The 26,994-nt window shown below is 38.7% G+C and overlaps 1 protein-coding gene across 2 annotated transcripts in view; it reads left to right on the forward strand.

Moving 5' to 3' along the window:
* Nucleotides 1-26,994, forward strand: part of LOC132394024 (uncharacterized) — a 105,159-nt gene that overhangs the window by 53,831 nt on the left and 24,334 nt on the right. For both annotated transcript variants that reach the window (XM_059969654.1, XM_059969655.1), the window contains exons 9-15: nt 10,523-10,693; nt 12,896-13,024; nt 15,164-15,383; nt 17,016-17,115; nt 19,404-19,580; nt 22,252-22,431; nt 26,130-26,272. In XM_059969654.1, coding sequence (XP_059825637.1) covers nt 10,523-10,693; nt 12,896-13,024; nt 15,164-15,383; nt 17,016-17,115; nt 19,404-19,580; nt 22,252-22,431; nt 26,130-26,272 — 1,120 coding nt within the window. The remainder of the gene's footprint in view (nt 1-10,522; nt 10,694-12,895; nt 13,025-15,163; nt 15,384-17,015; nt 17,116-19,403; nt 19,581-22,251; nt 22,432-26,129; nt 26,273-26,994) is intronic.

Raw genomic sequence — 26,994 nt, forward strand, 5'->3', positions numbered from 1 at the left:
CTCCATGACAAAACCTTCTACCTTTGTTATATTAACTTCTTCTGCCTTAATTTCAACTTACCACCACTTTCTGGAAAACCAGGTAAGTCCAATATAAAAGTAGAATTACTAGGAAGAGAGTTAACTTTATAAAAATCAGTAATTTAGAAGTCTTTTGTCTCAACCACCCTTGCATTCATTGTTAATTTCTCTAACTTTATCAATGTTTTTGCTGTCTATCTTTCGGACTAAAATTTCTGCACGTCTCCCTTTTTAGTCACCTTTGATATCTAAGTCTTCAACCATCAAAATCCTACTGCAGCCTCCCCTGGAAGGACTGTTTGGGGACCTGAATGGAGGTGAGGGAGGAGGTGAATAGACAGGTGTTGTACTTGGGCCACTTTCAGAGATAAGTGCCAGGAGGGAGATTAGTGGGAGGGTCAAACAGACAAGGGAATCACAGAGGAAGCGATCCCTCCAGATACTGGGGTAGGAATACATTTTTCAGATTCTAAATGATATTTGAATTGGTCATTAGTACATAACAGAAATAATCTGTGTCTTATTTTAAGGATGTTGGCTACCTTTAACTGGCATTAAAGATAAGTAATTTCTGAATCTCTAATGAGTTTTTAATCTGTTAGTAGAATGGATTGCAATGTTTAATAAGCATGCCACACAAATATTACGTGTTGATTTGATTAAATTCTAGTTATTGTAAATACCAGCACACAAATGTTTGCCTTCTCCTCTTCACCAAAAATGTTGATAGCATTTTGCATTCAAGCTTTTGTTAGCATCATGCCTCATCAGAGAGATTTTTCACTTCATCAAATCTTTAGTGACAAACATCTTGAAAAGATGATTATTCTCAATACTCCAGCAATGACAGATTTATTGATTGGATCTGGCTGCAGCCTTCAAACCCAGGATCAAGGCATCTTATTAGCAATACCCTTCAACCGTGGTACAGATGTTACTCCCACTCAGTGTCACAAATTAACTCACTATAGACAATAGCACTAACTGAATTTTTGTACTTAATGACTTAAACAGTATAAGGCAGTGAATAAATGTTATTTTCTACTGTGCTCTGATATTTGGGGCTCTTTTGCTAAAGTTTATGATAGACCAACAGGAGAACACTTATAGAGATTCAATCAAAATCAGGTTTTTAATCACCAGAATGTGCAGCAAAAATTTGTTAATTTATCTAACTTCTCTAATCTATCTTCAGTTAACTGACTGCCTACTTATACTTGAAAACTATAATTTTCTTTCATGATTATGAATCTTTTCATCCATGAATTTAGTTTGTACATTTTAAATTTAGAAGCAAGAATGCTCACTCCAAGCAATTATTTGAGGTTTAGAGGGAGCTTATTGAAACATATTCTGAGGTGGCAATGCAATGTAGTAGTTAGTACAGCACTTTACAGTACAGGTGACCTGGGTTCAATTCCTGCTGCTGCTGGCTGTAAGATGTTTGTTCCTCTTCCCCGTGACCGTTGGTTTCCTCTGGGTGCTCCAGTTTCCTCCCACAGTCCAAAAACATACCGACTGATAGGTTAATTGGTAATCTTAAAGTGTCCCGTGATTAGGCTTAGATTGAATCGGGGATTGTTTGGTGGAGCTGTTTGACGAGCCAGAAGGGGTATCTCAATAAATAAAATAAATAATTTTTAAGGGATAGTGTTCCTAATGAAACATATTTTTTAAGTGAGCAAGAGAGGATAAATTTTGAACTGTTTCCAGTAGTGAAAAGGTCTGGTCTGAAACATAGCTGAAAAAAGGGTTGAAGGCATTATTGAATACTGAGGTGTGTCAGGATTTCTTGCAGAGACAGTAAATCTCTGGAATTTCCTACTTGAAGTGATATCATCACAAGTATTTAAGGTGAATGTGAATAAATTTTTCATAGATCAGGAGATTGAGGGCCTTGGGGAACTGACACAGATGAGGAATTAAGGCCTGGGACAGATCAAACACAAAAAGTGAGGAAGGATAGAAACAAGGTGGCCTAATCCTGCTTCTGTTTTCTTGTCTCAGAGACGTACAGCACTTTGGCCCATCTAGCCTATCCCAAACGATTATTCTGCCGAGTCCCATTGACCCACACCTGGACTATTGCCCTCCATGCACCTTATATCTGTGTACATATCCAAAGCTCTTAAATGCTGAAATCAAATCTGCACCAACTGGTGAATATCATAAAGAATATTGCCATGTTTTTAAGAATTCAACTAGTATGCATGGAAAGAGGCATTATGGGCTTTTGGTCCCACTCTGGTAAAGTACCAAGATTGGCTGTATTGTGAGTTAACCTTGTGTCATGGTGGTTACTGAGATGCACAGCTCAGCAGTGGGCTGTTCAGCCCATTGTGCCCATACTGATCTTCTCGTCCATCTATTTTGATTACATTGGTCCACATTAGGTTTATGTCCTTGCAGGCCAAGCCTAGTCGAGTGCCTATCTAATTGTCTCTTAAATGTATTAATGTATCAGATTCCATCACCTCCTGTCAAAGGGTTCCAGATATTAATGACCCTCTTGGTAATACCCTCACCTGTTAGCATATTAATGTTGGAGAAAACATTTATTCTTAATCTGAGTGCACTCCAATGGACTTCAGGAATCATCTGAGAAAACAGCTGTCATTTTTCCCCATGTGAGTGGAGTCCCTATGAAAAGTCACATGCTAGCTCCTAGCTCGAGTGAAACTGTTCCCAATCTTCATAATTTGGAGATTTCAGTTCTAGCTACATGGATAATGACACTCTAGGTGCATACTTGTCTTCACAAAAATGTCGGGCACGTGAATGTCAAATAAGCGTGGAAGTACTTGATTCAAATTGTTGATCATCAAGATTTCTCCTGGAAGCTATCTATTCTGTATAAAGCAAATCTTACACAACTAGTACCTAGAGCAAAAGCCGTTAGATAATCCTCCTGATTTCTATCCTTTTGATTCTTCTTCTCTCCCGATGTCGAGAATGATTGCCTCTGGACTCACTTCTCCTCTAACCTTAGCTTCTAATTTTAAAATATCAAAGTACCCCTGTGCTTCTGTGCTGACATTGATGGTGGAGGAGTTTGGGTTTTCATCACCCAAAACTTTATCATTCAGATACTGAATCATGGAAGCAGAAGGACCAGGGATTACAGACATGAACTCCAATCCCTTGAGGACCTCCTTGTGCTCCACAAATCTAATTTTCACTTCTAACTCCAAATAATCCAGGAAATAAATTCACCTGTATCTTACATTGTAAAAGATATCTGGGTAATTTTGTGTTTACTGCAGCCCTTCTCAGCATAGGTCCTACCAGCCACTAAAGTCTAAACTAAAAAAAACTTTCATCACTTGTGAGCCCCTCTTTCAATATGACAAATAATTTCCACCTTGCCCTTGGTATTTCAGTAGCTTTTTTTTCAAAATCCATGTTGTAAAAAAATGCACCCACACAGTCCTAATCTTAAGTAGTGAAAATTGTTTTGATAATTCTCAGGTTGACTCCCACTCTATGAAACGTGCAGGAATGTTGATGATATAATTGCAAAACCAGTGGAAGATTATACGCAGATTGAAGTCAGAAGAAACTTTTGTCTTGTCAACTCAATTAATTTTAGATGCAAAGTCTCAAAAGGTGTACAGTAATGTACAAGACATAATTATTTTCATTATCCAGAAGCTGATGTAGAATTCCATTTACAGATAAAATGTAAGGAGATGATAGAAATGGAAATTACAGTTTGCCAGAGTAGATCTGTGTAGTTTGTACAGCATGTGTACTCTACAGCACTGCCGCTTTTAATTCTGCTTTCTGCTTTCCTTTGTTTCATCTTTTATGTTTTTCTCTCTCAACCATCCACACCAACTCTACTCTCATTAGCCACTTTATTAGATACCTCCTGTACCTAATAAAATAGTCATTGAATGTATATTTGTGGTCTTCTGCTGCTGTAAACAATCCATTTCAAAGTTCACAAATACGAGAAAACCTGAAGATGCTGAAAATCCAAAGCAACACACACAAGATGCTGGAGAAACTCAGAAGGCTAGGTAGCATCTATGGAAAAGAATAAACAATGGACATTTTGGGCCAAGACCCTTCACCATGTGCATGAAAGTCAGTAGTTTCTCACATACTCAAACCCCACCCCCTGTCTGGCACCAACAATCATTTCACAGTCAAAATCACTTAGATCACATTTCTTCCCCACTTTGATGTTTGGTCTGATCAACAAATCAATCCCTTGACATTGTCTGAATGCTGTTGGGTATTGAGTTGCTACCACATGATTGGCTGATTAAATATTTGCGTTAACAAGCAGATGCTCAGGTCATAGACTCATAGAACACAACAACACATAAGCAAGCCCTTTGGCCCATCTAGTCCATTAATCTGCCTAGTCCCATTGACTTGTAACTGGACCATAGCCCTCCGTACCCCTCCCATCCGTGTGCCTATCCAAATTTCTCTTAATTGTTGAAATCGACCTTGCATCCACCACTTGTGCTGACAGCTTGTTCCACACTCTCACCAGTGAAGAAGCTTGTTCCAGACTCACACTACTCTCTGAGTGAAGAAGTCCCTCCTCATGTTTCCCTTAAACTTTTCATCTTCATCCTTAATCCTCTAGTTGTGGTCTCACCCAACCTCATTGGAAAAAGCCTGCTTGCATTTACCCTATCAATACTCCACATAATTTTATATACCTCTATAAAATTTCCACTCAGTCTTCTAGGTTCTAGGGAATAAAGTCCTAACCTATTAGCTCAGGTCCTCAAGAGTCTGCACTCTTTCAATCTTATTTACATCTTTCCTGTAGGTAGATGACCAAAACTGCACAAAATACTTCCAATTAGGCCTCACCAATGTCTTATATAACTTCAAGATAATCAAGTTAACAACCTAGCTCCTGTACTCAGTACATTGAATTATGAAAGCCAATGTGCCAACAGCTTTCTTTATGATAATATCTATGTGTCATACCACTTTCAAAGAATTATAGATCTGTATTCCCACATCCATCTGTTCTACCACGGTGCCCTACCACTCACCATGTGAGATCTACGCAGGTTGATCCTCCCAAAGTGCAACACCTCACACTTGTCTTCATTGTCTGTATTAGGTGTACCTGACAAAGTGGCCACTGAGTGTATACAACTTTGCACTTCTGTCAAAGTTATTCGCCAGCTTTCCAGTTAAAATTTTAATAAAAAAACTAAATGTTCTGGGGAACGAGTACCAGTCAGAGATCATCATTGATGTTTCAGTAAAAGGGCATTGGCCAAGACGCTGCTCTCCCACCTCTCTGCCCAACCCCCCAATACCAACACATATTAACTAGAAGGTTGCAATGCAGATCATGCTGTTAATCTACTAGTCAACAGAAGGCAGGAAATCATAGTTGGGTTTAATGCTGACACTTTGGATAGGTGAAGAAGTTTGCGATCATTAGCTTACTGACATCCTTCCTGGACTCAGGTTCCAGAACTGTTCACAGTATTCCAGTACAGTCTCACTAACCTCTCGTACAGCTGTAACATAATACTCCAACTCCTGTGAATGCAATGAATGCAAGCATACCAAATGACTTCTTCACCTCCCTGTCAACCTGTGTCTCTGCTTTCAGGGAACTATATATCTGTACCCAAGGTCCCTCTGTTCTACAACACTTTCTGGTACCTTATCATTTATTGCTTCAGTCGTGCCTTAACTTAGCTTACCAACGTGAAGCACATCACACTTGCCTGAGTTAAATTCCATTTGCTGTTTCCTGGTCCACTTCCTAAATTTGTCAAGATCCTTTTGTAAACTTAGATAATGCACTATCCATTGCACCACCAACTTTGGTGTTGTCCCTAAACTTACTTAGCATGTATGTAATGTCACCGAGATCTTCAATTCAGATACCAAACAACAGTGTACCCAGTACCAATCCTTGCGGTACACCAGTCCATTTTGTATCCAGTTGGCTAGCTCACATTGTATTCCATGTTTTTTAAACTTCCTGACCAAGCTGCCATGCAAGCCCTTGTCAAAAGCCTTCTTTAGTCCATGTAGGTTACATCTACCAAACTTCCCTTGTCAGTCCTCTTGGTTACCTCTTCAAAAACAATATCAAATTTCTGGGAAACAATTTACAATAAACAAAGCCATGCTGACAATTCCTAATCAGTCCTTGACTTTCCAAATGCTGTCCCTCAGAATCTTCTGCAGTAACTTTCCCACCTGGTACCTGCAATCTTATATTAAAGTTATTCAACTAATTTTGTAATGTTGCTTAGAATATTTCATAATTGGACTTCTCCTGAAAAGAATTGAAAACTCGTATTACTAGTAAACAACTGGTGATAATAGGTCACTGGCCTGTGCAGTTCCCCAATTTGTCGTTGCAGTCTTTCTTTAATAAATGTACAACTTCAGCTACCCTCTCTTCAAGTACCTCCCCTATGGATAAGAAAGATACAAATATCCCAGCTCAAGCCCCTGCACTTTCTCCCCTAGCTTCCCACAAGATCCCAGTATACATTTGTACAGGTCCCAGGAAACTGTCCACCTTAATATGTTTAAGACCATTTGCACCTTCTCTTTTGTAATGTGGATTAATTCCATCACTATTCATATCCCTTAATCCCCTAGTTTGCATGACCTTCTCTGCAGTAAATATAGAGGAGCGGTACTTATTTAAGATCTCACCCATCCTTTGTTCAGCAGTTAGTGGGATGCTTTACAGCACCAGTGATAGGGGGTGCAATTCCTGCCACTCTCCGTAGGGAGCTTCTATGTTCTCCGTGTGATCACTTGAGGTTTCCTCCATGTGCTCTGGTTTCCTCCCACATTTCAAAGACATGTGGGTTTGGGTTAGTGAGTTACAGGCATGCTACACTGGTGTTGGAAACATGATGACAATTGTGTGATGCTTCCAGCACATCCATGGATTGGGTCAGGTGTTGACGCAGAAGCTAATCTTATAACTTTGTACTCGTAAATAAATACATTCCTCCTTAAGGGGACCTATTCTCTTCTTTTGCCTTTATAGTACTTGTAGAATGTTTTAATATTCTTTCTTGCTATTTGCCTGAGCCACTTCATGGTATCTTTATGCTCTCCTGATTTCCCTCTTATGTGAACTGCTGGATCTCTTATATGCCTCAAGGGGTTATACTGGTTGTACACCTCATGGTTCCTGACTGGAGTCTCAATATTCTTCATCACCCAGGGTACAATAACCCTCTCAATTTTGCCTTTCATTCTATCAAGACCATGTTTCCTTGAAATTTCCATATCTCACTTTTAAAGGTCTCCCATGTGCAAACCATCCCTATATCTGCAAGCAACCTCTGGCAGCCAACCTTTGTAAGAGCCTGTCTAATTTCTTCAAAATCACTAAGGCATTAGATAGAGACTTGCCCCACTCTAAGACTTTAACTTGTGGATTAGTACTGTATTTTTCCATAACCAATTTAAAAACTAATAGAATCATGGTCAGTGATCCCAAAGTGCTCCTCCACTAACAGTTCAGTCACTTTGAACTTTGAAACATGTCAGAAATTGAAATAGATGCAATAGCAATGTACGTGGACAGAAGTGAACTGGCAAACTCCCAAACTCCCAAAATTTAATGAAACTTCACAGATATCTACAGGTAGGTGTGTGTGTGTGTGTGTGTGTGTGTGTGTGTGTGTGTGTGTGTGTGTGTGTGTGTGTGTGTGTGTGTGTGTGTGTGTGTGTGTGTGTGTGTGTGTGTGTGTGTGTTGTAGAATGGGGTGTACGGGCCAAATCAAAGAGATGAGGCCCAGACCCAAGAGTGAGGAACAAGCCAAGATTTGACCAATTGAAGTGCCAGGCTGAAATGGAGAGGTCGGGTATGGGCCAAGTCAAAGTAGCAGGACCCAGGTCCGAGAGCAAGAAACAGGCCAATTTAAGTGCTTGGCCAGATTGAAAAGATGAGGGTGTTGGGGCCAGAGCTGGTGTTCAGCTTGTTGCTCGGCAAGGTTTACTTGTCACTACACTGAACTGAGGCAGTGGCCTGAAACTAACAGGCTCCTGGATTGCTGCAGTGATGACTGACTTCGTGGCTATGGAATCACTTTCATGAATTTCAGATCTGAATGTTATTTGCCTACTGGTATTGCTTGCATGATTTAGTTTTTTTCCTGCACACGGGGAGTTGGATGATCTTCTTTAATGGGTTCCATTGGGTTTCTTTGTTTTTGTGGCTATCTTTAAGGAGATGAGTCTCAAGGTTGTATATACTATACATATTTTAGTAATAAATGTACTTCGAACTTTGATTACATGTCACTGTCACAAAATACAAGCTCAAAACTACGCAAGGCCATGCTGTTCATTACAGAGTCAATATTTACCCATTCGGCTCTTTCACTTTAATTTAATCGGTCAGTGTTTTAACTGAATGAATGAGAGTGAATGAATGTGTGGAAGTCGGGAATAAATAGTTCCTGTGAAAGCTCCAAACACCATTTTCATCTGTTGAGATTAATGCCAGCAGATCTCAACTCCGCCTCAAAGCATGAACAGAACAATTCAGAAGGCAGACAAGTTAAACAGTTTTTAAAATTATTCTTCTGTAAGGTAAAATAATGAAAAGATAGCAAGAAACTATTCTTGCCAAATGTTTTCAAAGCGCTGTGCTGCCATAACTCCTCTAAATGTTTAAATGTCTTCTGGTAACATATATTGCTGATTCCACTGCTAAATCCATTCTATCTTCCATAGTTCACCCCCACCTCCCCCAGCCCAACTCATGCTCAACATCTATTTTCAACCATGGCCTGTTGCACCTATTGCTACTGTTCCAGGGCCCTTTGTTTGTATACATATCTCATGACTCCTCTCAGGAAATCTCGCTCAATAGTCAAATTGTGCTATAATTTGGTCTATGGCCTAGCCCGAGCCTTCATCATTAGGATCTTGAAACAATTGCTTTAGTCGATGGGCAAATTTGGCAGTGGCTGTCCACATGGGTCACAAATAGTAAGGAGCCTTGGAAAACAGCTGAATCTTTATTATAAACACAAGAGATTCTGCAGATGCTGGAAATCCAAGATAATGGAGCAACTCAGCAGGTCAAGCACCATCTGTGGAAAGGAATAAAGAGTTAACGTTTCAAACCAAGACTCCTATTCTACCTTTTTTCCCCTTCTTTTCCAGTCCTGATGAAAGGTCTCGACCCAAGACGTCGACTCTTTATCTCTTTCTATAGATGCTGCCTGACCTGCTGTAAACCGTAACTATATGAGTTTTTATTGGAATTCGTAATGATATGTGGGCAAAGTAGACCCAAGCCACTGAGCTCTGTCTTGGCATTGTTCGGATTGCTTCAAGACCACCAATCTAACATTTCAGTAAAAGACCTAACACTTAGATGTGATAGCAAAGGGTCAATTGTGTGCAATATGACACTATGCATGCAGTAAAGTGTTTGAGTTACTGCCCTGCAAGGGTTGATTGAAGGTATAAATTATCACTTTGGCCAACAGTTCTCTTGAATAGTCTTTTTCTCTATCATGGGATACTTCATTAAGTTCTTATTGTTCAACATACTTGGGAATCCAGGTCCATGATTCATTGAAAGGGGCATTACTGGTAAATAGGGTCATAAAGAAAGCTTTTGGCACATTGGCCTTCATTGGTCAAAGTATTGAGTACAGTAGATGGGATGTTATGTTGAAGTTATATAGGACATAGGTGAGGTCTAATTTGGAGTACTGTCTGCAGTTTTTGGTCACTTACCTATAGGAAATGTGTAAATAAAGCTGAAGAAGTAATGAGAAAATTTTTAAGGATGTTGCCAAGTCTGATGGACCATGGACCTAAAAAAAAATTGAATAGATTAGGACTTTATTCCTTGGAACATGAAAGGTTGAGGGGATATTTGATAGTGGTATACAAAATTATGAGAAGTTTAGATAGTGTAAATGCAAGCTGGCTTTTTCCACTAAGGTTGGTTGAGACCACAACCAGAGGTCATGGGTTAAACATAGAACATAGCTCTACGTACAGCTCATTACAGGCCCTTCGGCCCACATTGTTGTGCTGAGCCTCAAACCCTGCTTCACATATAATCCCCCAGGTTAAGGGTGAAAGGTGAAAATTTTAAGGGGAACATGAGAGGGAAACTTCTTTACTCAGAGAGTGTGGAACAAACTGCCAGCACAAGGGGTGCATACGAGCTCGATTTCAACATCTAAGAGAAGTTTGGATAGGTACATGGATAGTAAGGGTATGGAGGGCTATGGTTCCACATGGACTAGATGGGCCGAAAAGCCTGTTTCTGTGCTGTACTTTTCTATGATTCTATACTTGGTTTCTCATTAGAAGTTGCTTTGACATGCTTGTCTGCGAAGTGGGGAATGCAAGTTGTTGCAAGCCACTCTCAGTCTCCACATGTTTCTTGATTTGCTAACTTTCTATGATTCTAAAGTTGGTAAAGAGTTAAATGTTATTTTCAATATAGCAATTTACTCATCCTTTACCTTTTAAAACAGTAATTATTATATGCATACAGGTTGCAGTGAACATAGCAGAGCAGCAAACGCTCTTGTAGAAATGGATACATCACAAACTTTGAGACCAACAAATCTTTTCACATTTAATCTATTAAAAGAAGAATACATCAAAATGTACACCATGGTCATTGAGCTTAAAGATTCCCTTATCAATTTTTTTCTTGGAAAAAGTAAGTACTGGATAATGTTTGACATTTTCCAATCAGTAGATGCACTGTCATTTATATCTAAGGGATTAAGAAGAAAAAGACTGCCGGGTGTCCCAAACCATGGCAGGAAATGAGTGCACTATAAAAAGCTGTGGTGCTGCCTATTGAGCAATGCATCATGAGAAGCTACGTGCAAGAAAATGAGATTGCCTATGCTTAGTTGTTGGATGTTTCATGTGCTCTTGTACAATCAACATGGCATCTGCACAGTGGGATACCACTTTGCTGATTAGTATGCCTAGCAAGCAGATCTAGATTAGAAGCCAGAATTGCCCATTTTGACATAGATTCTTTCTATCTTGCTCTCTCTTAATCTGACATAATAGAATACATATTCACCAACAGAAAGAAACATCCATCAGTCACGATGACTGATGAGCTGGCCAAATGGAAGCTGTGATAATGCCTTCTTTCTCCTATGGCTTACTGTGGCAGGTTGAAGACCTCTATTCATGACCTGTGCACAAGAGCAATACATTCATACTGAAACAGTACAGCTTTCTCATGAGCTGCTTTGGGCAAGCCCTATAGAAATGAGCAGAAAGATTGTCAAAATTTGTGGAAGTCTGGAGAACATCTTAAAGGCATGGTAGCCAATTGTGTAACAAGCATATGGAAGGTTTAGCTTAGACAGGCTCGCTCTGTCCATAATTTCAATAAATAGACAATAGACAATAGACAATAGGTGCAGAAGTAGACCATTTGGCCCCTCGAGTCTGCACCGCCATTCTGAGATCATGGCTGATCATTCACTATCAATACCCAGTCCCTGCCTTGTCCCCATATCCCTTGATTTGATAAAGAGCAAATCTGATTGATACACCAATAAATACCTCATTCATCAGCATGCCCATAGTCTGTTACTGAAACTCATTCACTTGGTCACAATTCTGATACAGAAGCCATCACAAACTAAACTTTCTAATCAAATGTATACATGAAATCATGCCTTATTGCTTATAAACATTCATTGCTCATCTTGTACATTCAATGCCAGACTTCCATATCCCCTTAATTTAGAAAGACTACTGCTCCCATTAGAGATCATGAAATTGGGTTAATTGTGATGAGTCAATGACCTTCTGGGACAAAGGAAAAGGAGAAGAGAATTTTATGTTAGTCCCCAGGGTGATGCATTACCAATCTGTCAGAGACACATGCATGCAAATGGGAGCAAAATGTACTGACTTTCCTACTCATTTCTTTTAAATTCTCTCTCCCTCTATGCAACCCACTGTCTCCTTGGAACTGTGATGTGCAGTAATTGTTGACTGCCCCTGCTAACTCTGAGCTCTGCACAGAACCTAAGTCTTTGTGTTGGGCTGTTCCATGGTGCTTAATGTTCAGTGCAAACTTTCTTAAAGGCTTCCTGTACATGAATCGCTTCATTGTTGATGCTAATCAAACTTCTGTAAGTTGCCCATTGAATTGCAAATGATTGAAGAAGTCCACTACAGCAATGCTCAAAAATAACCTTGGCCTCCGGTGTACCAATTGTGCAGTTTAAGTTATCCTCTTCTTGCAGGTTCCCTACTACTGGCCTGACTGTGGTTTTCAATCGTTTGCAATTTTAAAATGTTTCTGTTTCTCACCACAGATACCACTTAACTGTTGAGTGTCTCCAGCATTTTCAGTCTTCATTTTTTTGTACAGGTTTTATTTTGCTTTTTTGACTTCACATTCTGATGTACATCTGTACATTGCTGTTTTATCTTCAGGCTTTAAGTCATTTGTTGTGGCAAATCCTTAAACCAAACCTGGAGGTATATAATAGCAAATGTTATGAAAATTATACCTTTGTAAGACATCCAAACACACTGCATAAAATAATAAATATTTGGATTGATCTAAAATTTATTCTTCAAATTGAACTTCTATTACATTTCATGTATTTCTTGACTGAATTACAGACATATACTTCACTTTCTGGTATTTATCATTCTGTATTTCACTCCAAAGTGAATCTAAGTATGTTAATCCCTGAGGTATGAAATTCATTATAAATTTGATGCTTACTTTATCTGTATTGAAACATTTTTTTCTGATAAAGCTCTCAGTTAATATGTCAGTGAAAGGAGGTTGTGTAGGAGATGCTCTACTCCTGCCATGATTACAGAAAACATCAAACAAAACAATTTATAACATATCCTTTAATCATTGCAGAAATGATCCCTGCTGCTCAGGCATTTCAGGAGATTGCAGCTGTGAGATACTGCCCAGACGTGGATATCTTGGCCCAGGTTCTCCTCATGGCCAGTAGCAGTCAGTGTATCCTAAATGAAGTCCTGACAGGTAGGAGTATAGTGTGGCACAAAGCCATAGGAGCAGTGCCTAGGGGAAGAATCTGCCAAGGATACCTCCCTCTGTGCTGCTTACTGTAATCACACATCATTTATTGTCAATGAAAGCTGCTAAGATACAAGCTCAAGGGTTTGGCTTTGCAATTTGTTATATCTATGTCATTACATTCCAATAGATCAAAAAGCCAGCTTTAATTGATTTCTAACACTACAATATACCTATCCATTGAAAATAATTGCTTTTAATTGGGATGTTCAATCACTGTGGATAAAGTCATGGTTTTCAATATATCAATGAAGCTTTGAAAAATGAGCAGGTCTTTTCTGGAATTACAGTTTGAAGCATTGTTCACAACTTCTTTGAGGCAATTCGGTTTTTGACCACTTGGCAAAGCGATAATGGTGACAGAAAATTAGAAATAGATACTAAGATGTCAAAAGTCAAAATATTCCTTACCTCTGTCAAAGAGTAATTATGTTTCAACAGTCAGATATCACCTGAACAATAATTGCATGTAAACCCTTATATCCAGGATAATAATGGGGTTGACATGAACAATCTTGATGCTACGGGTTTGCAATAACTTTGCACTAAGGGGAGTCCTGACAATTGGATGTTATGTACAGATGGAAACTCATTCTACTGTGTTATGAGAACTACAGACTATTTAATGTGTTAGATATTCTCTGGGATGGTTTGTAATGAAGAGATTTTCTCACTGCAGATCTCTTCTCATTCAGATGCAGTAGCATGTGTTTTGAAATGGAGACCACAATGGCAGGTTTCTTCTGATAATCAAAGCATGTGTAGGGGGATCTCAAACGTGAGTTCAACGTGTAACGATCGTAGACATAGCTGGTCAGATTTCTGTATGCTCCTTCCACCACAGCCCCCAACCAACTTTCACTCAGACAACTTCCTTTTCCTTGTACAAGAGTGATGGAAAACTCATGATTTTCCCTTTGTGAAAGAAGATGAAGAAATATGCTGGTAGAAAAATACAAAAACTATAGCCTACTAAGTAAACCAAACAACCAAGCAACTTGCATCTCTATCTAGTCCCACTAAAATGCATAATAATAAAAAAAACCAGGAAGATATTAATTTTTGAGATCCCAAGTTCTACACACAATATTTATCTTGCCACCTCACGTGTACCCTCTTTGAGACCATACAATTCCTAGTTGGGTAATTTATTGTTGTATTTAAACATTTATATGATTGTCACATATTGCATTAACTTATTAACAGCATTGAATTATTCACGGACAACCGACCAGTCTGTAAACTAGTCAAAAGTTAGGTGTCAGATTTTCTAACATTTAGTTGATTCCTGCAAAAAAAATCCATGAATATGGCTTTCCCACACTGGGTCCATGATTTAATACTGACCTGGACAGAATCATTGTTATTTTTTGTTTACCACTTAAGAGAATGATGAGACTTAGTAGAGGACAATAGCTATTTCACATTAGGCTTTCTTTGGGAAATTAATCTTACATTTCTTTGGCTGCGGCCATTCAGATATCACCCTGCTGGACCGCTGGTTGACTGGAATTTGTGGTGGATTATTTTTTTGGCCTTCTCCAACAAGGCCAGTGGGAAAATGCATCCAGGCCTGAAGAATCCCTTTGTTCCTATATCATCTGCCTGCAGTACAGCACTTAGAGCAAAATCAGCAATATACCCGGCTAAAGAGCACTTGGGTGTTCTTCCTGGTTGTTAGGTTTAAGGTAATGGTTTGAACCTCTGATGCAAGAGATGTTTGCTATCACTAAAACAAGGACAACTTTCAATTTCTACACAAGGATGAGGGCTCAAGATTTTTCAACAAAGGGGATGAATCTTGATGCCACCCCAGTTGTGGCTCCAGGAGCCTAACAGTTCTATAAATATAGGGGAGCATCACCATTACCCCTCAAAATCTGAAAAGCTGTTAGCAGAGGTTTTCTATGTGCACATATCCATTATAATTACCAGTGTTACAGTAACATGGATCTTCAGGGCACAAAACATTTATTTGTAGGTTATGAGGAAATGCTTTAAGTTAACTATGGCCATAATGATTGACAAAGGGTTTTGTGGCTGAGTGCTAATTTTGATTCTTGTTGATATGTTCTTGACCCAAAGTCTTCAGTGCCTTATTAAATACAGATGGGGTGAATTATCCTGAATCATTCTCTGGTTGGTCATTCCGTGGGAAAGCAGCCGTCAGCATTGGAAGTGCTCTGCATAATAATCGTGGCTTGAAATCTCTTCAAGACAGTGGAAAAAATGCAAATTTCCCCATCTCAGTGAACTGTGTGAAAAGTCCAATCCAAACTGAATTTCCGAGTAAATTTCAGCCACTGTAAGTGTTTACTCTTCGATCTGAGCACAGACTTTACATTCAAATAACCACTATTGACACAAAGTGTATTCAGCTATCAGACACAAACATTTAATCATTCATTTTTCCAAAGCATTCTAATTGGACAGTCTTAATCAGTTTCAGAAATATTCAGTTTGCTGTCCGATCCCATTTTTAGTAGCACTTTTATTACAGGCTACTGCCATACATCCAGATTGATATTAAATGAATCTGAAAATATGTATTGATGTATAATTTGTATTGCGCAATGATGGTTTGTTTCATTAAAATTAGAAAGAATAGTCAAATAATACTATCTCAGTCACCCCGTCCAACTCTACAAACTCTCCTCTCTCAGAGCACTCTGTCACGCTAATTCTGACATATTATGCTTTTGTTTCTATTTTTGAAGTCCATATCTCCAGCTGCCTGGATCCAGGCTCTCCTGGATTAATATAAAAATCCTAGCCTTCCTTTTAGAAATCACTAGTAAATTGCAAATCACTGTCCATTATAGGGTGATGATGATGTTGACATTGTCTAGGCAGCATCACACACTTAATCTTATGAGTTTCATGAATTTACTCTATTCACACATTAATAGGTCATTTAACTTGCCATGGGATGTTAAAGTTGTTAAGGAAGTTGTGGCGGCTAAAACTAATTCAAAATCAAAACAATTGCCACTAGCCTGTGAGCCCCATGGGGTTCTTATATTTGCAGGACATGCCCTCAGCTCCAATGAAATGATTGTTCCAAAGAGCCGAATTCCTTATTTCAATCCTTTATTAGCAATTAGCAAACATACAATTAAGTATTATTGAGCAATCTTAAGTGATCAACCAAGATATGACTTCTGCTGGTCCCAAGCTACAAACTGCCATGAAATAAGCAGGAATACAGAGCTCATTCCCTTCGCTTTTACCACGTCCCTACTAACATGAATAGTTACAAAATAAACACACAACATAGAATACAAATCAAATAGAGAACACAACTCCTATAGAAGTAATGACATGGTATTTGTTTATGGCTCACTCTTAATTTAATAGTGTCATTTCTTCAGGTTGTGGATTTTTTCCCTCCTGTAAACCAGTCTTTGTCCCTTTATCTACTTACTACCTTAATTCCCAATTTTCCTTGTGAAGCTGCTCCCCACCCACCCACCTTTCTCCCTTACCATTGCCATTCCTTTTTATATAATCACTCTTCTGATTTAAACGATTAAAATTTATTTTCTCTGCCTTAAGGTTGAGAGAACATATCTTGTCAATTCCCCCTGTTTATTGTAAGGTTTTTTTTCTAAACCTCACTTCACCACTTATTCCTCGTGACCTAGACAATTGTGACAATGCCACAATTGAAATGGATTTGGCAAGTTGACCTACTGTGTACTGAGTATATTTTTCTCAGTGTTCAGTGCTCCCAATATCTCGTTCTCCAATGGAAAAAAATAGTACGTAGAGCTTGTAATCTAATTTGTTACGCAGGAGAGTCTGCATAACACAACTTATTTCTGTTTCAGCTTGCTGAGGCAACATGCTTGGTTAATGACATTTAATGAAACAATGTTTCTAATTAAGAATGATCCTTAGTTTCCAAAATATGTTGCATTTATTCTGCCTTACACAGACAACAATATGATGATGTTATCCAAGGCAATAACAAAGGGCAACGCCAAAACAAACAACAGATTGACAAGAAAAAAAATCATATTTCCTGTTTACAAAGAGTAAGTGTGATAAACCAAGGAATTTATTTCCAACCATCTTGGTGATTTTCTTGCATTACTTTTATCTTCAAACAATGAACTACAGTCATTCATTGCCAATTAAGTTCTGTGTACTGTTTAATTCATCTTTTCTACATGGTAAAGCACCCCAAGACTTTTCACTGTATTGTTATCATACATAATGTGACAGTGAGCCTCATGAAACTTGAAGGGAATAAAGCAGATTAATTATAAGAATTGCCTCTATAGTTAAAAGTCCCAGTGGCTGAAGTATAGTACAACTGCTGGTGGTTTAGAGACGAAAATAGGAAGAGAATATGGCCATATCTGAGGAGCATGGTTGTTAGAATTGAGCAAGTTACAGAGAGAGGGGCTTTGGGATGAAATCTGATAGTAATTCCCAAAATATAAAGGAGTCATGTCATAGGATGGCATTACCTCTAATTTAGACCTTTCAAAAGGGTTCCCATCTAGCAATCTGTTTGGAGGAACTGATCTGGAGAATATCAGGATCATTGTAATCCCTTGCTTCTGATTTTATCTGTTGGCCTGGTGGTGGGGGAGCATGAACAGAAGTTGTTGTTGAAACCCTGGGATTATTCAATCCCAGTAGACTTCCTGATTCAGTGAGATCACTTACTCCTTCTTTACATGGTCAAATTGGGTGCATCCATTGAATTCTCTGGAATATAGTCTGTGCTCTCATTATCCTAAGACGTTCACATGTTTACTGCTTTGTGAAGAATACAGATTCTACCAGCAATAATTTTGGGCAAAATTACTCTGTTTTTCAAAACAATTTTAATTCAGGTGCCTAAGAAGAATAATGTGAGCTGCCTTAATGACTATCACCCGGTAGCATTCACATCAACAATAATTAAATGCTTTGAGAGGTTGGTCATGACTAAACTGAACTCCTGCCTCAGCAAGGACCTGGACCCATTGCAATTTGCCTATCACTATAATAGGCAATCTCAATGGCTCTCCACACGGCTTTAGACAACCTGGACAACACAAACACCTGTGTCAGGATGCTGTTCTTTGACTATAGCATCATTCCCACAATCCTGATTGAGAAGTTGCATAATCTGGGCCTCTGTACCTCCCTCTGCAATTGGATCATTGACTTCCAAACTGGAATACACAATCTGGATTGGTGATAACGTATCCTCCTGCTGACAATCAACACTGGCTCACCTCAGGGGTGAGTGCTTAACCCACTGCTCTACTCTCTATATACACATGACTTTGTAGATAGGCATAGCTCAAATACCATTTATCAATGGCTGATAAAATACAACCATTGTTGGTAGAATCTCAGGTGGTGTCAAGAGGGCATACAGGAGCGACCAACTAGTGGAGTGGTACTGCAGCAACAACCTGGCACTCAACGTCAGAAAGACAAAAGAGCTGATTGTGGACTTCAGGAAGGGTAAGACAAAGAAACACATACCAATCCTCATCGAGTGATCAGAAGAGGAGAGAGTGAGTTCCTGGGTATCAAGATCTCTGAGAACCTAATGTGGTCCCAACATGTCGATGTAGTTATAAAGAAGGGAAGGCAGCGGCTATACTTTATTAGGAGTTTGAAGAGATTTGGCATGTCAATAAATACACTCAAAAACTTCTATAGTTGCACCATGGAGAGCATTCTGACAGGCTGCATCACTGTCTGGTATGGAGGGGCTTCTGCACAGGACCAAGTGAAGATGCAGAGGGTTGTAAATCCAGTCAGTTCCATCTTGAGTACTAGCCTACAAAGTACCCAGGACATCTTCAAGGAGCAGTGTCTTAGGAATGCAGCGTCCATTATTAAGGACATCCAGCACCCAAGGCATGCCCTTTCCTCACTGTTACCATCAGGTAGGAGGTAGAGAAGCCTGAAGGCACACACTCAGCAATTCAGGAACAGCTTCTTCCCCTTTGTTATCCGATTCCTAAATGGACATTGAACCCTTGGACACTACCTCACTTTTTTTAATATACAGTATTTCTGTTTTTTGCGTGTTTTTGATCTATTCAATATACATATACTGTAATTGATTTACTTATTTATTATTATTATTTTTTTACTTTTTTTCTCTCTCTTCTATATTATGCATTGCATTGAACTGCCGTTGCTAAGTTACCAAATTTCACATCACGTGCAGGTGATAACAAGCCTAATTCTGATTCTGATTCTCGTACATGGTAAATTCAAATTTATAAACCAGGAAAACCTCAGAAACTTTGGATATGTTCTTAATTTGTCCTCAGTTTTGTCACTGTTTTGTATACTTATTGTAAAGGAGCTGAACACAGTCCATCATCTAAATATATCACAATGCACAAGAGGACACGTGAAGTTTGAAAAGAAACAGGATCCTGATGCCATCCTGCTTTTCACAAGAACAGATGTGAATCATAATACCAGAGTTTTAACAAAAGGTGTCAACAATAACATAATTTCCAAAGAAAACTACAAGGTAAGTGATACAAAATACAATCTTAGGCCAAATGTCACAGAAGACTCTAAGCAAACTGAATGATCAGAAAGACTGTTTTAGCATTGTTTTGTAATATATTTTGTGTGGTTTTAATTCAACTGTGTGGCACAATTTCAAATCACTTGCCCAAGGACTTTTAAAATGGCACATCCAGTAAATTATATGCAACTTACACAAAATGCTGGAGGAACTCAGCAGGCCAGGCAGCATTTGTGGAAAAGAGTACAGTTGACATTTTGGGCCGAGACCCTTCAGCAGGACCCAATTATATGAATGTGTTAACGAGTGAGTGGAAAACTGCACTCACACAGTATTAAGCACGCCTGAAAAAAATGTACAATTAGCAGATTCATAAGCCTAGCAACAAGATTGGTGGGACTTACCAAAACATAAGGGAGATATGTCATAGCAGATCTCAAATTGTACATTACATTCTTTTCAGAGACACCCTCCCCTTAAAGATGAATCCAATGGGAGCATGGAATTGGAAGCACCATTGGTCTCCACATATTTGTTATATAACTGCCTCATACTTTCCCTGGAGGATGGGTTTCAACCACCCATGAGAGTAAAGAGGTCCTCGAAGAACTTATTAGAATAGACACCTGCTCTACTCTTTTCTCATGAGTTAGTCACAAATACAGTGGAAAGTATGTTCCCTCATTGCTTCATTGAATTTAAACGCACCTAACCGTGCTGAGAGAATGTTTATGAAAACGACTGCTACAACTATCTCTTTTTATTCAAAATATGATTCTGATTTGAACCCAAGAAGCAAATGTAGTGGAGGGATTGGAGTCTAGTGAAGTGGAAAGTTTGGTGTTTGGGGGGAGCAGGGGTTATGTGTCTATTTTGTGGTACAAAAACTTGAAAAAAAATATTTCCAGAGATGGGGAGATGATGATAGTTGTGGAGAGAGGAGGAAGTGACGAATGGTGTTTGGACTCAAACTGTGAGGATTGTGTGTGGATAGTTTACTGGCTAGGTTTTGTAGGCCAGCGTATTCTTACACTTACTGTTTTATTTTGGATATTGCTGTTGGTGATGTAGATTAGATCAATAACTGCTATTTTTAAAAATATTTTCCATTAGAATCTCAAAACAAATGGAAGACAAGCAAAACTGAGATAAGCAGAATTTTCATCATTAAGATTCCTTAAGGTAGTTTTAGCCCAGTGTGGTAATGGGGACAACCTTCCACTATCTATTAAATGTTCCCAATGGCATGCACCTCAAATAGCCTCTGGCAACGAAATCCGCCTTTGGCCTTCACGTGTGATTTAGCTACTAAGCCCATTTCTGCTGACAGGATGTATTTGCTTGGTCATCGAGTACGTTTAAGATAAAGTTCAATATACTTTTGGATATAAAGGGAATTAAGAGATAGGAAAATGGTGCTGGGATAAAAGTTTAGCTGTGATCTTGCTGATTGACAGTACCAACACAAGTAACCAAAAAAGCTATCTCTACTATCTCTTACGTTATAGCAACTTTAGTGGTTATACTAAAGTTTTGTGGTTAGTGTGCATCTTTGGTGCACAGCAGAACATTTAATTATATCCAGCAGAAGCTTTGTGAACTGAGAAGGAGGCTAAGTACAGTTGAACTAAGAGAAAAATATTTTGAGTTTCTCTGAAGGGGAAAATGTCTTTGCAGAAGGTTAATGATGACTACTGAAGATGCTTTGAGAGGAATAAGGTGTACTAAGTTACTTGAATAGGTACAAGTTCTTTTCTCAAGAATATTGATATGACAATCTCCCTTCTGGAATGCATTCATTGTGGCTGCAGTTTGGTTGTGTAGCTTAATAAAGAAGGTAGCATTTACAAGGAATAAATGCATTTTTAATTTGTTGTATTTGGACTAGTTATCAGTTACATCATTTTTACCTTTCCACCCTTGATAAAGTTCTTCTTTGCCTCATTTTACTCTGTACGGCCATCTATACTAGACGTTAAATCATGTAATGATGTTTTGATTATTGCAGATCATTTCTCGTATGATGGGTTCAGTGGCAGATGAACACCTACAGTGCATTAATCAGATACACATGACTGATAGCTGCAATACATGTCCCATGTATTCTGCTGAAGTGGACTTTTATAATTAAGTCAGTTGATTAGATAAGACATTATGTTTTTGACTTCAGTATCTTAAGAAAGTATGGGTTTTGAGAAGATCCATCAAGCAGAGTATTTCCTCTCATCAAAAGCAATTAAGCAAACAGTAAAATATTCAGTCATTCATGCATGACCATTTGCTTTTTATGGCATGACATTTCCTTGGCTCATTCGTTGCAAGAAATTGAAAAAAAATCTGTTTAACCTCTGAATAAATGGCACAACTTTAACTGCTATTGATGGAAGTTAATTCCATGTACCCAATATTGTGCATTGGACAATAATTAAACTAGGCCAAATAGGGAGAACATTCAAAATCACCCATTATCCGGCAAGCACATGGGGACATCCCAGTAATATACCCCTTTGTATCCTGTTTGAAGTTGCTCATTTATGAGTATCTAAATTATATAATTTCAGTCTCTCAGTACACTTTTTGGTACAATGATAGCTTTCAGAAGAAAAATCATTAAAATTCAGCTTTTTGTTTAACCGGCGGTGAGTTCAGTCGATTTTTGCTTACGTTGCAGAATGCAGTTCGAACTATGGAAAAATATATTGACTTACAAAAGGAGAGATTCTTCCAGCTGGTAAAGCAATACTCTCAGCATGTCACATTAAAAGAGGCAGAAAAATGCATCACACATCAAGTTGGTACATCAAAGCCCATCTCAGAAGCCTTCAAAAAGATGAAAGAACTGTACTTAAAGGTAATTTATCATAACCAATTTAACATGAATTGTTCACACCTGTTACAATCTATGTTGTTGAAAGGTTTGCAGATGATGTATGCTTTCTACACATAAGCTTTAATTCATTTCTTTTCAATTTTTAGTGAAATGAATTTAATAGAAACTGAGTGTTTAAACAACTCTCGCAAAATGCTGGAGGAACTCAACAGGCCGGGCAGCATCTATGGAAAAAAGTACGGTCAACATTTCAGGCTGAGAAACTTCATCAGGACTGGAGAGAAGAAGATGAGAAGTCAGAGGTGGTGGTGGTGGTGGGGGGGTCTTTTTTTACTCCAGTCCTTATTAAGGGTCTCAGCCAAAACTTCGACTGTACTCTTTTCTGTAGATGCTGCCTGACCTGTTGAGATCCTCCAGCATTTTGTATGTGTTGCTTGGATGTCCAGCATCTGCAGATTTTCTTTCGTTTGTGATTTAAGCAACTCTAAAGGCAACTTCTAATGTCCGCTTGCTTCATGCAGGTTATCAAAGTACAAATCTAAATTTTATTATCAAGTACATATATGTCACCATATACAACTCTAAGGTTCATTTTCCTGTGGGCATACTCAGCAAATCTCTAGAATAGTAGCTATGACAGGATCAATGAATGATCAAATAGAGTACAGAAGACAATAAACTGCAAATATAAATAAATAATAATAAATAATGAGAACATGAAATAACAAGATAAAGAGTCCTTAAATGATGTAATTGATTGTGAGAACACTTCAATGGATGGGCAAGTGAATGTAATTATCTCAAGAGCATGATGGTTGAGGGATAGTAACTGTTCTTGAGCCTGGTGGTGTGAGTCCTGACATTCTTGTACCTTCTACTTGATGGCAGCAGTGAGAAAAGAGCATGATCTGAGTGGAGAGGACCTCAGATGATGGATGCTGCTTTCCTACGACAGGGTTTCATGTAGACGTGTTCAACAGTTGGGAGGGCTTTACTTGTGATGTACTGGGCGGAATCCACTACTTTTTGTAGAATTTTCTGTTCAAAGACATTGGTATTTCCTTATCAGGCTGTGATGCAGCCAGTTAATACATATCTGTACAAGTTTATCAAAGTTTTAGATGACATGCCAAATCTCCATAGACTCTGGAGGAAGTCGACTTGCCAGTTATTTGAAAAGAAATCTTTTCACTGGTTTTGATTGAAGACCTTTTTTTGAATTTAGATGAACAATTGTATCTCCTGTATTTGAAACTTAATATAAGTTTCATCATGTTCATGGCAGAGCACTTCAAGGAAGTGTGCTCCCTGAAAACAGGAGTTGAATTATATTCCAGGAATGATACATGCTTGCCCATGTTCAAATAACTTTAAATTGTGCAGCTCTCAACAACTTTAAACTGCTCCTTATGCTATTCATTTATTTCTTCTTCACTTACCATTCTGAATTGAACATTTTTTAATGATTTGCACAATATGGGTTTCCAGTAGGATAGTTAATGGTTTTTTTTCCTTTTGGGGAAAAAGAAGTGTTCATATGCTGGCTCCTTGAACCTCTGTAGCTCATCTGCTGAAAGAAATTCCCTCAGTCCTGCTTGTAGAACACCAGGAAATCTGCAGATGCTGGAAATTCAAACAACAACACACACAAAATGCTGGTGGAACACAGCAGGCCAGGCAGCATCTATAGGGAGAAGCGCTGTCGACGTTTCGGGCCGAGACCCTTCGTCAGGACTAACCAAAAGGAAAGATAGTAAGAGATTTGAAAGTAGTGGGGGGAGGGGGAAATGTGAAATGATAGGAGAAGACCGGAGGGGGTGGGATGAAGCTAAGAGCTGGAAAGGTGATTGGCGAAAGTGATACAGAGCTGGAGAAGGGTAAGGATCATGGGACAGGAGGCCTCAGGAGAAAGAAAGGAGGGTGGGGGGGAAGCACCAGAGGGAGATGGAGAACAGGCAAACAACTAAATATGTCAGGGATGGGGTAAGAAGGGGAGGAGGGATATTAACAGAAGTTAGAGGTCAATGTTCATGCCATCAGGTTGGAGGCTACCCAGCCGATATACAAGGTGTCGTTCCTCCAACCTGAGTTTGGATTCATTTTGACAATAGAGGAGGCCAGGAATAGACATATCAGAAAGAAACATCGACAGCGCTTCTCCCTATAGATGCTGCCTGGCCTGCTGAGTTCCACCAGCATTTTGTGTGTGTTGTTGTAGAACACTGATGGTGAAAAATAAGTCCACCCTTACTCTTCCCTCTCATTCCTTCTGTCACATTTATACTAAATACATTTTCCCTCTCCTTCCAGCTGCATCTACCCAGATACTCAGCATAACTGTATTACCCATTCCCCATCCTTTCTGCCTGACTAGCACACTCTCATTTGTAACCTTACTCAACCAATGTACAAAATCCCACGAGTTCTCTCGAGGCACAGCCCATTTAATGGATTGTGCAAGTGTGATCGATGGGAGATCATGAGACCAGACAAGCAACCCCTATTTATTCCCTTGAAGGCAAGGAGTCTCATTCAAAGCAATAAATCTCTCAATTTTATTGAATTCAATAATTAAGGCTACAAATGAGAGTCAAAAAGTTTCTAGTACTATGGTATCAATAAGTCTTGCCTAATAACATGTTGTGGTACAGGAAACTTGAATTCTTTTTTCAATAAATAAAAAAGAGTTTACTAATTTATTTCATGGCAAGAGACTTGTCATTCCTGATTGGTTTGTTAATATACATGTTGCTTGTTCTGCAATATATGGTTGATTGCTAATTACTTTTGAAGTGATTCAGCTAGTGTTATTGCCACTATCCAAATGATTTTCTTTCTTCCCTTTTTATATCCTATCCACCTCAGATCAGTTTGCTTGCATTAGGATTGTTGCCTTCCCCATCAGAACTCAAAATGAGAGAGAAAAGTGTTATGCAAGTATAAAGAGTAGCAGTAAAGCAAAGTTATTTGAAAAGATCTGGTGATACCATGCATTCGAAACTTTTTGATATTCATTACTTTGAGAGTAGCCATTGAAAATGCATCATCAACGATGACTCCATCAGCACGGACTAGAAGAGCCAAGATGGCCTATTTCCGTGCTGTAATTGTTATATGGTTATATGGTTACAACGTAGTTTGTTTAATCTTGACCTATATATGGATGTATGTATGTACTGGGCAATGCCAATTCCACAGAAAATCTTAGGAATGATTATAATCAGCAAGGAGCCTGAGTAAATGGTGCCATGGTAGCGTAGATGTAAGCGCAATACTATTACAGCTTGGGACATCAGAGTTTGGAGTTCAATTCTGGTGCCGTCTGTAAGGAATGTCTACTTTCTCCCTTTCACTGCATGGGCTTCCTTTGGGTGTTCCAATTTCTTCCCACAGTCTAAGGACATAATGGTTAGTAAGTTAACTGGTCATTGCAAATTGTCCTGTGATTAGACGAGTGTTAAATAGATGGGTTGCTAGGTGGCACAGCTCATTGGGCCTGTTCTGTACTGCGTCTCTAAATAAATAAATAAACCCAAATAAATGAAGTTGTCCTATGCACAACAGCACCCAGAATTGGGTGAAAGTGTGCATTCTGCTTAATAAATATGGTTGACATGTTTAGAATTTCAATGTTAATGAATGAAGATGTCTTAATCTCTCAGTAGCTGACAGGAAATATTCATTTACTTCTCTATATGATCTATTTAAAATATTTTAAGAGAAAAAGTGGATGGAATGAAGAAGCCTTGAAATTTACAAAGCAAAGGATCACACTTGCAAATGCGTTGGTGAATACCTTGGAAAATATTGAGGAAGAATCTGGTTTGTTTTTAATAAAGCCAACCCAGTCATGGAAAAGAAGGTAAAATAGTTCCTGTTTAAAATTCTGCTTTTAAATAATGGTATGAAATATGTTTCTCATAGGTAAGCATCTGCTGTTCTATGAAGGTCTATCAAGATATGACCTTCTCCAATAATTCAGTTAAATACTATTGGATCAAGTCACATGTGCTTTCCAAGAATTATTTCAACATGGCCTCTGGTATTCCATGACAATTTGGGTGGAAGCAATTAAAAATCTAATCCATAAATTGTACCTTGTCACCTTGTGCACTATGGATGTTAGGAACTAAACAATCCATTGTGTACTACATGATAGACTGTTAGTTTAAAATTAATTGCTAATCCTACTTCTGTGTGCATGCAGCAGTCTTGGGAAATAGTTCAAAGTCCTAATGCATATGGTATATTTGCACACAAAAACTGCTGGGTGCACAGAAGGGCTTTTGAGCGATATGTAACATATAATCAACGGCACTGTTGCAACACTGTAGTCTAAGTATATGATTTGTAAGCAATGCAGGCCTTGAACATTGGAGCTGGCCTCAGTCGAAGGATGAAAGCAAGCTCCTACATTTGTCTCCAACTAATTCTGGCAAAAAGGTTGTAACTTGATTCATCTGGGATAGTTGCAAGATGGTTCTTCTGAAAGAAAATTACTCAGAACTTTATTACAAGAGGCGCCCAGTCACAGAGTTGTACAGCAAAGAATTGGGCCCTTCAGCTCACCACATCTGTGAAAAC

The sequence above is a fragment of the Hypanus sabinus genome, chromosome 5, assembly GCF_030144855.1.
Source record: "Hypanus sabinus isolate sHypSab1 chromosome 5, sHypSab1.hap1, whole genome shotgun sequence".
NCBI lineage: Eukaryota > Metazoa > Chordata > Chondrichthyes > Myliobatiformes > Dasyatidae > Hypanus > Hypanus sabinus.